The sequence below is a fragment of the Crotalus tigris genome, unplaced genomic scaffold (assembly GCF_016545835.1).
Source record: "Crotalus tigris isolate CLP2741 ecotype Arizona unplaced genomic scaffold, ASM1654583v1 scf7180000017585.4430047, whole genome shotgun sequence".
NCBI lineage: Eukaryota > Metazoa > Chordata > Lepidosauria > Squamata > Viperidae > Crotalus > Crotalus tigris.
Window position 1 is genome coordinate 2363196 of NW_024096493.1, and position 12692 is coordinate 2375887.

The 12692-nt window shown below is 36.1% G+C and overlaps 1 protein-coding gene across 4 annotated transcripts in view; it reads left to right on the plus strand.

Annotated features, from left to right (window-relative positions):
* The first annotated feature begins 220 nt into the window (after positions 1–220).
* Positions 221–12692, plus strand: part of PRUNE2 (prune homolog 2 with BCH domain) — a 110851-nt gene continuing 98379 nt past the window's right edge. For all 4 annotated transcript variants that reach the window (XM_039361252.1, XM_039361268.1, XM_039361274.1 and 1 more), the window contains exon 1: positions 221–448. In XM_039361252.1, coding sequence (XP_039217186.1) covers positions 413–448 — 36 coding nt within the window. In that variant the 5' untranslated portion in view covers positions 221–412. The remainder of the gene's footprint in view (positions 449–12692) is intronic.

The window sequence follows — 12692 nt, forward strand, 5'->3', positions numbered from 1 at the left end:
CCGTGAGGTTTCTTCTCTCTGCGGCAGATCTCCGCATCTTGCCTTCCGCCTCACTTTTGGGCGCTGTCCATGGTTGCAGCAACTGTCTGCGTGACGTCAGCCCGCCCGCCGGTCTCTGCCATTGGTGGAAGAGCTCGGTCGGCCTGTGGAATCATGTAAACTCTTCTCCCCCCCCCATCCCATCTCGCCCCCTCCCATGTCCGGGGATCCGAATCCACTTTGTTGCCTAAATAGGCATCCACCGGCAACGCCGATCTGTTGGGAGACGTAGCAGCCGCGCGGTGCAAGAGGCAGAAACCAAGGAAGCGGGACGGTCGATGCTGGAGGCAGGAGCCGCCCTACAGAAGCAGCGCGGAGCTCTGGCATGGGACTTTGCCCTGGCTGAACAGAAGCCGCAGGCCAAGCAAACACCATGGAAGACTTTTTGCAACGCACCAAAACAAAGCTGGTAAGTTCTGCAGAAAAAGAGGGTATCTTGGAAAGACTTTCTTACCGTGCCAGCTGGCTTTGCTACACTTTCCTGCACATATTTTTTAAAGTTTTGGAAGACATCCAGATGAGCTTGTATGAATCAGCATTTTGAATAATAATATGAAATAGATAACACTGACACCAGAATGTTGTAAGTTGCAATTCCAGTGTTATTAATGGAATCCATTACTTTTCAAGTGTCTAGTCCATTTTTTAAAAACACACAAGAAATACTGGTAGCTGAATTCTCACACACTCCTTTGAAGAACTTGGTCTATAGTTAAAAGGGATCCCAAAAAGCTGGCAAGCTTCTCTGTCTATCATTTTAGTCAATCACAGAAATGATATATTATGGTTTGTAAGATAATTCAATCCATGTTTTCTCAGAAAAGGGTCCCACTGTACTAAATTAAGTATACTTTTAAGAAAATGTGTCCAGGACAATCTATTCAGTGCATGGAATCCTTTTAGATTCTGAGGGTTAAAATTATGGAAGTAAACAGCAATAACTGGAAAGGTGGAAGTTCAATCAATGTCATATTATGAAAGCATCAGAATACCCCCCCCCAAATAACCACTATTGAGATCAATTTAACTTAAAATGAATATTGATATGAACCAAATGTAATTTTGGCACAATAAAACTGTGCAAATCACTATCTGGTTCTGTAATATTTCTAAGGAAAGTTCAGTTGAGAGTACATAGGACTACAAGGCCAGAAGCCATGAACTGCCTCATTTTAGCAAATCATCTAACATTTAAAGTTATGTTTAAAACTTTTTTTTAGCATATGATCATTAATCAAATTTTATACCACGTGAAATAAAATTACTCTTAGACTATATTCAAATGCATTAAAATAAATACTTGTAAATAAGACCATAAGCAATATTATATTTGTCTTCAATGATATGCATTCCAAATGTAATTAGATGGCACAATATACCATCTCCACACTTCTTATCTGTTTTTTTAATCAAACATTTTATTTTTGTATTTTTAAATATCTTTAAACAGATATCAGTTGTTTGAAAAAGTCCTAGATAAGATTTCTTAATAGAATGATATTCACAGTGACTAATGTTATACCTCTTTTTTTTTTACCTCAGCTGTTAAGATTTCTTCAAAACAAAGTACAATAAAAGCTGATGACAAAGCACAGAAAGCATGCATAATTGAGGACTTTCTTTTCAACTCTAGAACACTAGCACTCAAAGTATAAAATTAACATTGTGCCATTGTGTAGCAGAAATTGAACATTAAGAATGTTGAATTCCATTTTTAAAGTGCTGATAAGATTTTATCTTGCTAATTTCCCCTATGCTGAGAATTGGAAGATGGCACAGATCAGCACATCTCATGGTGACTTAGTTATATTAATAGAAATAGCTTGGATGGGAAATTGTAGGGCTTTCCTTGACCTATGATGTGTATCTATGTTTGCTGCACTCATCTTCCCTTGTACCACTTTGTGCATTTATCATTTTTCAAACATGGCTAATATGTATGATAAGCTTTTCTTTGTGATCGCTCATGACAGTGGATATAAAATACAACCATTGTAGATTCTTAAGTAAGCAAATTGTGCTAAAGGACAAATTCCAGATGAGTTTCTGAATTTGTTTGTTCAGCAAGAAGTCAAAAAGTGCAGTGGAATTACAGAAGAGCATTTATTGATTGAAGCAAGAGCTTTCATAATTAATGGCTTACTTTATAAGATACAGTAAGGTTTTTTTTTTTCAAACTAAAGGTAAAGATGCTCTTGAATCAAACTCAACTCTTGGTGACTGATTTGTGACAACAGGACCTGAATTGTTTGTAGCTGCTTTTTTAATGTTTTAAAAGTTCCTAATTTGGTTTACAATGCTGGAAGTCCATTGTGGTGTCTCATTTAATACTAACCAGGCCATTGCCTGCTTATCTTCAGAGCCCAGGTAGTCTGTCAGCCAGGGAATCCACTGTATATATTATAATTATAAATATTAATATAAGGAATAAAACTAAAAGTAGCCAAATAAAATCAGACTTCAATTATTCAAAGCATGGATGAAGAATATAAGAAATCTATTAATGTCAAACAGAAAAACAATATAGTACCAGGTAAATTTGTCTGCGGTAGGAATTTTGTCAGAAGGAAGAAGCAACTGTGGAAAATATATTTGCTACATGAACTGGTGGGATAATTCATATTGGCATTTTTAAAATATGCATATGTAAATATTCTTTTATAGCATGGATTAGCAATATTTTTGATGCCAGTCACCAATGAACAGCATTATGTTTTATATATTTATTACCAAAAATTGATATGCCACACAATGTCACTGATGCTAAGTAGCATACATTGATTAAAAAAAAGAGAAAGAGCTAGCTCAGTGATGGCGAACCTTTTAAAGACTGAGTGCCCAAACTGCAACCCAAAACCCACTTATGCATCGTCAAGTGCCGGGTGGGTGTGGCCCATTGGGTGGGTGTGGCCCATTGGGTGGGTGTGGCCAATTGGGTGGGTGTGGCCAATTGGGTGGACGTGGCTGCAGTGGTAACGGCAGACTGGGTGGGACTAAAAAGTCCAATCAATTTCAACTTTGCAAGATCTTTTTTTTCCTGCAAGAAGTTGAAATTGACTGATTGAACCTTTTTTTTTTTTTTGCACACGGCGGCGGAGGCCTAAAGCAAAAAAATTTTATAAAACCCAGAGAGGGCTCTGAGTGCCACCTCTGGCACCCGTGCCATAGGTTCACCACCACTGAGCTAGCTGATGTTGAATGAGACTGCTGATTACTTTGTATGTGGGCATGTTAACCAAATAAATAAATAAATAAATAAATCCATAATACCCAATAATATAAAAGACAAGAGCCATAGCTAGCATGTGACTAAAATCTTCTGAGATTTAGCGTGCTTGAGAGATCTGGACCATTTAAAAACTTTGGGAATCACGTCACCAATGCTATCTGTCATATCATGGTCTGTACAAGTACTCCTTGAGAAATGACCATAATGGAGCCTGCTCGTTATGGTTGCATGTTGCAATTGTCATTAGATGAAGCATCTCATTAACAATTCCCCATGGTCTCCCAATTATTTTTAAATGAACATGTAGGTTGTTAAGTGGAGCATGTTAAGTGTTTCGGGGTGGGGAAGGCTCTTGGAGACCTAGCACAGGCCCAGGCCTGTCTGCCTTGGCCTGCCCAGGGTCCCCTCCACCTTCTGAGATGCTTTGTGCTCTGCTTCCCACCCCTTGGGTCCCACTAGTGCTTCAAGGCCTTATGCCTGAATCCTACTTCACCAGGCCAAACACCCATCTACTCACTCACTCTTTGAAGAGCTCCGAGGTCTTCCAGAGCATTGAAATGCTTCTTGAATGTAATTTTAGGATGTCTGTTGTAACATTTGTTAAGTGGCCCATCAAATCTCAAGGACTACTTGTATAGGTGTGTCTCATGTCTCATGAATTTGAGAACCTTTAGCATTGTACAATTCTACACTCCATAATGTGTATTATATGAATTAAAAATTCCAGTAAAAACTCCATGTATTTATTTCTAACATCTTATATGTGAACTATGTATGCACCTATTTTATATTCAGTTTTATTTTTACATAAAACAAATATTGACCCAGCCAGTTAAATACAGAAGTAACACCTACGTATATTTTGGTTGCAAGATATTTAAAAATCATTATTCTATTTTTTTTTTAGTGGATCCTGTTGATGTTTTTATCCTATAGCAGAATGCCATTATGTGATCAATTTAATAAGAATACAACAACTATCCCTGATGAAGAAAAAGAGGGTATATTGGTGAAATATACAAGATATGCATAATTCTAAAATTAACAATTTCTCACATAATCAAATACTCATGCTATCTAGATAGCAAGCACAAAAATATATTGTGACATTTAACTAGGCTTAAAAACAAGACCATTCACAAACTAGAAGTATGTTTTTTTTACATTCACATACTACTAATTAATATAAAATTTTATTTCTTGACTCATATTGGAAATAATCAGAAGATTTCATGTTGAACATGACTTTGTGTATAAAATGCCTAGTATACATATAAAAATTGGACATGTTTATAAGGATACACTTCTTAACTCTACTACTAATCTTGGATTAAAATATGAGTACACATATGTGAGTTATTAATTTAACATGGTACAGGTGATAGGTGGTATGGGCTTGATCAGTTCATCTAATGATTTTGTTTGTAGTGTTCCAGAAATGGGGAAAGCAATAGAATTGAAATAAGTCTCTAATGGTGTCTGTTCTTGGCCAAAAGTGATATCATTCCAGTATTATAAGTATTTATATATAAAATAGGATAAAGGTGGGTGATCTTGACTACCTCTTATGAGGGGAATGTTGCTAGTTATTGCAGCTAAAGCTGATATGCAATGAGCAAATTGATTCCATGAAATCAATTCACTCATTGCATATGGTGAATCTAACTGATGGTTTCTTTATTCAAAACAGTTTCTGCAATATGCAATAAAAATTGAAAGAATCTCCTTAATTTTGAGTTGTCTGATTCTCTACAGATTCAGTTTCTTAATAAAATATTATATATACTAGGGACTGGTCAGAAAGAAGAGCAATGATAAAAGCTTGAATGAAATATTTCTCCTAATATTATGCTCAGAATGATATATGTAGTGCCTAATTTTATGTTGCATTTACGTTTCAAGTCAAACTGTCAATTACAAGGCACAGAGCCTAAGCAGTAGATTTGTTGCATACTTTCCTGGCATGTTGTGCACTCTGTACAATATTTCTTGCCATGAATCTTCAGAAGCAAATGCATAAAAAAGGTGATCCCGTTGTAAATGTTCTGCTAATTTGGATACTAAATATTTAATTAAAAATTCTGCAAAACCAGCTTTTGAACCTTCTGTTCTAAGAGACTATTGATCTCTAAGAAGACTTACTGTCTACTTAGAAATATAGACTGTTGATAGCAACTGTGGGTTTATTTGGCTCATTATCAACTTATTGATAATTAAATGAAAAAGTATCATATTTTTCAAGCTTCTTTTAGTTTAAGATGAATTTTAACAGAATTAGAGATCAGTGCTGAATCCATTTACATTTAATTTGTAGTGACTCCATGGACCAATGTTTCAAACCAATAGGGTGAGCTTAAAAGTTCCAGATATTATACTCTTAAATGATTAAAAATGCAACTAATTTTAAATTATCAGTACTACAGAACTGACTTATTGAAAATCTTGAATTATTTTTAAGAAACAATTCAAACTTTGTTTGGAAAACATTGTTCTGAAAAACAGTATATATGATCTCAAGAATGAAGGTAAAATAGTAAAGATGAAGTTTAGCTTGTATTTTATTATTTCAAGAAATGACATATTGAAGATCATCATGAGAAAATATTTTCATAAGAGTTCTCAGACAAATCTCTCTCTGCAGAAATAATTCAAAAATAACAGCTGTGTTTAAACATTGCTGCCACCTGCACAATTTTAAAACATGCAAGACAAAATGCACATTCTTTTGCACTTTGATTGACGAGTAGATTTTAATTAGTAAGCCAACTACTCTGAAGTTATAGTAGCTTCTATTTAATAGCCAGTTTGTATAATGATTTAATAGTGAATGTCTCCAAAGAGAACATTTAATGTGCCTTTTATTTTAACCTACTTGTGACTAAAAACCATGTTTAATTTAAAGAAATTCCTTTTCCTGAATTGTTCTGCCATATTGTATTTACTTCTATTTAGAAATAAATTACTCAAAAGTAATTTGCAGAAATATAGCACATAACTCATTTGACAGAAATTAGGAAAATTTATTTTCCTTTATGAAAAAGCTAGGCAAAATATTTAACTCTTAATTACTGTGATTATAAGATGTTTAACTTCTTTATAGCAGGAGGAGAAATGTCTTGAATGAAGACAATGGCAGAAAATAATAGGGTAGTAAAACTTTTTAAAAAAGTGCTTCAGAGCCTTACAGTTTCCAAGATCTGTTAACAATCCAAAAATCACATCCTCAATAACAAAAAATCCAGTTTCACTACATGATCTGACAGTTAATTTATTATATATCATGTTATAAAGCAGATTACAGGACAGCATAAAAAAAGTACATGTTATGTCCTTTGAAATATACCAGTTGTGGTCCAGGGATAAATACAATGAATTCTCATACTTTTAATAATGATTTTCTTGTTGATATGCAATTAGAGAAGAGGAAAGAGAGTGGGGTGTGTTTTTTCTCTTTGTTCACTAGATTTCTGTCACTGGGCTCTCCCTTCATTTAAGTCCCCCAAAAACTTTATGTTGTTGGTTGGTAGAGTGACTGGCACAAAGTCAATGAGTCTCCTTGGCTAATGATGGAATTTAAACTGGTTTTACCAATCCTAGTGCAATACCTTAATTTTTCCAGTAAGTGAACTTAATCCAGCATTCATAATACAGATAGTTAAATGTTAGGGACATGATGTTAGGGACACAATTTAATGGGAGCTTCTCTTGTGCAAAGTCATTCAAAAAGGAATTAAAACCTCTTGCTAATTTGAGTTTGCTCATGAGTTATTTCCAATGGCATGTGCCCTAGTCTTTCAGGTGCAATTCAGATTTTAGCTGTATAGTTGTATTTAAACTGCAAAAATCTGGATGACAATTAGATGTCAGTAAATAGAATTTGCTGCTACATAGCAATTTTCAGGATTTTTGGAGCCCAGGTATAGTTGCCCTGCTAAAAAAGAGGAAAAGAATGGAATCTGCCTTAATGCATTTGGGCAGGGCTAAAATATACACAGAAATAAAGAGCACTATGTAGTAATACTCTTATTGTTGCAGGAATAATTGCCATGTGTTCTTAGCCCCATAGTTTGAAATGCTAGTCCTATTTAATAATATTCAAACAAAATAAAATTAAATAAAAAATACTTCTTGGCTAATAAAAATATTATAATATTATGTCCTTATTTAGAAATGATTGTGCTTTCCAAGAGCTGAGCTTAGATATCAATTTCTCAGAAAATTTCAGAATAGATTTCCTTCTCAATAGGTCTTACTGCTTGAAAGCCATGTTATCATACTAAATATGATACCTTTTAAATTTTATGGATAAATGTAGAAATTTAACTTCAGCCTTCCACTTGCTACAATTTGGATCTTTCTTGAAGAAAAAATCATTGAATGTCATCTATGTTGTCAGAATTTACAATGTACATTATTGATCTACTCTAACATAAGAGCTTAGATCTCTTTTTAAAATGCAGATTATTGACCTGGCAAGTTAATAGCTCTATTGTAATGATCTGAATTGTACTAATTTGTTCTTAGCCAGGCCAACAGAATAAGCATGTAAAAGGAAGTAAGAGCCTTCATTTTACTGACTATTGATAGTGAATAATGACTACAACATCTGATTGATTTCCTTATTATACCATACAATGCATGACATTTCTCAAATTCAATCGTAGCAGATTTTTATTTGCTTTTATTTTTTTATTTGCTTTTATTTTTTGCAATCCATAAGTTTTTATGTAATGCAAACAACCGAATTTGAAATCAAGAGTGCAAGAAAAAGTAGATGTGCTGACATGTTTTTCACCAAATTAGTGATATGCCATTTTTTTTCTAATGATAGTTTAGCACTGAATAAATTGTTAAGTAATTATTAACTTGGAATGCTAATCAAGTACATGGCAAAGCTGTTTTTATTCTCCATGTATATCAAATGTTGACATTTTGGTATTTTAGGAAATAAAGTCAGAATGAAGTTATGTGCTAAAAATCTTCTTTATTCTGCTGAACCAATTGAAAGAAAATCAATTTTGTTTAGTCTATTTCAGGGGTGTCAAACTCAATTTCATTGAGGGCCGCGTCAGCATTGCGTTTGCCCTCAGGGGGTCAGATGGGTTTGGCCAGGGTAGGTGTGGCCTACTGGGTGGGTGTGGATGGAGTGGGTGTGGCCGACTGGGTGGTGTGGCCAGATCTACATCGTTTGTGTCAAGGATTCCTATGGTGGCCTGGACAGGAGTGGGACAGATCTGAGGGTGGGACCAGGGCAAGTGCCAAGGCATGGTCTACTGGAGGAGCCTCAGTGTTCCTCTCAGGCCATGTGGGGGGGGGGCTGGATAGTGGTCCGGGCTGCCCAAAGCCCTGGGCAGCAGAGGTCAAATGCCCAGCCTGACCCTTGAGCACCCGCAGCACCAAGCCCAGCCCTACTTGCCCAAGGGGCCACCCAGCTGCACTTACCTCCTCCTCAAGGCTGCTGCTGCTGTACTTGCTCTCCTTAGCCAGGTTGCTCATGATGGGTACAAGGGCAAAGTCAGAGAGAAGCCCATTCCCTCTCCAAGCTTCCTTAGCAATAGGATGGGAGACTCCCAGAATAAGCCAGGAGGAGGGGACAAGGGGATGGTGAAAGGGCAGCAGGGCAGGACTAAGGTAGGACTTCCCTCAGACCCTCTCTCTCCTTCTTTACTTCCTTCTTTCCTAAGTATAGAGTGGTGGGAAAATATTTGAGATGAGGGTTGGAGAAAAAGAGGCAAGAAACGCAGCTGGGGAGGTGTCACCTCCCCAGCATGCACCCAGGGGGCGGGGCCAACATGGCAGGGCTGGTTCCTTGCTGTTTCCAGACAGCCTTGTGGAGATAAGGCTGAATGCATTTCAGCACAGATGGCTACCACAAAATTGTACATTGGCTCCCGGCCAGCCTGGGCCAGGGCCAAGGCAGCGGGGGCCATTCCCTTACTTTTTCCAGGATGGCTTTGCGGGCCACATGAAGCCACTTCATGGGCCGCATCTGGCCCCCAGACCTTGTGTTTGACATGTCTGGTCTATTTGATGACCATTTTCAATGAATATATGAAAGGGTGAAAAATATTTCTCTATTATCTCAATTTAATTCTAATTCTTAAACTTCCATTATTTTTCCCTTAATTTTATACATATTATATATTGCCATTTAATTCCTTAACAGTATGCCTTTTAGAATTCTTGAAGCAACTACTCGATTTTCTAGCATTAAACTAACATAACCCGATAAACAGCATAAGATTATTCTTTCCATAATGGACAATTTGTATCAACATACTCAAAAGAGGTTATACTCAGAAGTAAGAAAGTGAGCTTCCCTTAGAGTTATTTCCTGACATATTATTATGTATATTTGCAAACTTCGAGATTAATGAGGATGTCATTAACAAGCGAATCAGAGGCACTTGATAATACATGCAGGGTTAGCTGACTGCCACTTTTAACAGGAAGTAATGTTGTCTCGACGTTCCCCTGAGGCCTAGAATGAATACACATCTGTAATTAATGTAAGAAGTGACTGGATGTCACATTTACTTTTCTCTTGCAATGGAAGATCGTTCATCTTGAAATATAAGAAGCCTTGCTCTTCAGAACAAATAGTTCAGACATAGTAGCTTTAGAAATCTGTTTCACAAAGCATGTTTGAAGCAGATCCAATAGGTAGAAACAGAAGCAGATCAGATATGTAGAATCCTTCTTAGTTCTTAATATTCAGGCTAGTAGAAAATTAAGCAGAAGAGCTAAATGAAATATTAATTTAGTTTCAATTTATTGTGGTCAAAGACAAGTACAGATAATGAACAAAACAAAATTTAAGGCAGAGTTAAAAATACATTTATAAAACAACCTAATTAATATCTGCAGGATCCAATTGGTCATCCGGACGAGAGGTTTTGTCTTCCAAGCTTTAGGACTCATGTTGAAGCCCCTCTTCAAACTACATCTAAACACCCCAATCTACATATAAAAAGCTACACACAATAGCCACCATATAAATATCACACACAGAAAAGCCCAGAGCACACAGAGAAGTTCCCTGAAGATGGGCTCCAGCATGAATCCAAAAGCTCAGAAAACAAAACTTTTGGTCCCGGTAACCGACCTAGATTGGATCCTGCAACATTATCCTGGGACACGTATATTCGCCTTCATTCATAATTAACATCTACAGATGAGATGCAGCCTAATTTAATATTATAATGTAAATCCCAAAATTATATGAAATATGATATCTAAAATTACAACAAACTAAAACTATTAATATCAACAAAGTAAGACTATCTAAAATTTGAATGAATTATAGTTACAAAGAAAGCATTGTAGGATATTGGCCCACCAAAGTTTGACGAATCTTCTGTGCTGCTGCACAAAACCTACTTACGTGTGCTTCAATAAGGGGTACTTGTCTGTGAGCAGCATCTGGGCATAAGCTGAATCTGGGTAACCAGAATATCTAATAATCAGAGACTCCATGAATCTTGTTTGGGTGTATCTGTAAAAGCAATGAAGATATTCTGTAGTTTTGACTCTCTAGAATCACAGGGGCAAAGCTTTTTAGCCAATGGAACTTGCAATATTTATCATTCAATACTGCAGCAGGAAGAGCATGGCATTAGGCAAGAGACAAAAAAAATTGATGGCTAAATGTTTCTAGCTGCGTAAGATATCTGGCAGCAGTGACACTATATCTGTTGTGTACTAGTGGAAGGAAAGTTGGAGCCTTTCCTAGATCTGTTTCCCTATCAATATCCTTTTTCCTCTGCTTCAGGTTTTGTTTCAGCTCATCATAGTCCATCTTAAGAACTGTGGAGGGAGAGAGACTTAAATTTGAAAGACTAGATTCAACAATCTTGATCCATCTGAAAAGAATTAATAGAGCTAAGCCTTGAGGTAAAAGTAGAGCTCTAACCAAATGTTTATAGACACACTCTTGAGACAATTTTTATTATACCTTTCCCCACTTGTAGATGTGCATTTGAGACATAGCGTGCTATCTAAAGAACAGGTCTGATGCATTTGGAATGTACCCTTTCCAGAGCGGTGCAACAAAAACTGGGATGTCAACCAGAGTCCCATAAAGGATCTGGGCTGGTGGCTTAGCCTGAAACAGCTTAAGTTCTGTTAGAACATAATGACCTCTCTTGGATCATTAAAAATTAATGATGGTCTTTGTCTAATACCCTCATTGTAGCTACAATGGATTTTCCTCGAACCAGAGGCATGCATAATAACACCTAAATACTTAAAGCTAGCCACTTGTTCTATTTTATGGCCATTAGTGCTCCATAAACAGAGCTTTGGCCTTATGGCAAAAGCCAAAATCTTGATTTTTTGATAGTTTATTACCATATCATCATTGTTGCAGTATGGGACTAAAGTTCTTAGAGCCCCTTTGAAGCCTATTAATGTTCTGGAAAGAACTACAACATTTTCTGCATTGTTGCATTGTTGCACAGCAGGACAATGTTGTGATCCCCTAGTTTAGGGGATGGAAATTTGAATCATTTAGAGATCTCTCCATACCATTAATATAAAAAAACTGAAAAGTGGGAGGGAGGGGATAATATATCCTGGTTTTACCCAAATGAAATATCTGTATTCTGTGATGAATATGGAGGATAATATGCTAGTTAGCTTTTACTATAGTTATTTTCAAAAGCTTCCTAACAACCTTTGGCTAAAAAAAGAAAGATGGGCAATTGGACCAATGTGTAATTATCACTATGTAGTAACACAAAATTTAATTGCAAAACATTATTTTAATGCTTTATAAGGCTTATACTATTTGTCTCCCTTACTTGTCTTTAGATTGGTCTTTATTGATGAGCATCAGTCCTTATTTCATATATCCTAGATTATAGTGTATGCCTTCTATTCAATTTATTCATGTTTCTAGAGAAGCATCACCCTCATCAGTCACACAGAGTGCAACAAATGCCTGTCCCAGTTATAATTTTTACACATGTCTAAAATATGAATTATTACCTTTTCTTTATGTTGCAGAAATTCAAACATTTTTTATATGATTCCATGCCTCTTTATTATGTAATGGATTGAAAATTCATTTTACTTTAGATTATATGCTAGAGAACAACCCTTAGAGAAAGTATTAAGAAGTCACATGAAAGAAAGATAAATGATGCTGTAAGGGCTGTCCTGCCCCCATGTAGCATCATATTAGTTGAAAGTCAATATCAGTCCATAAAATATAGTGAACTAAGAACACAGATTCTAAATAAAGGCTATACATTGCTTTTAAATTGGTTTTAATTAAACTATCAGCTAATTCTGCCATAATACAATATTATCAACTCCCTGATCAAGGTACTGAGCAAGCAGCATGGTGACAAGATAAGTTGCTCTGTCTTCCTCCATATGTTTGTTGTTTCAAGTTTTCCATACTTTTAATTGGTTCCCTGTA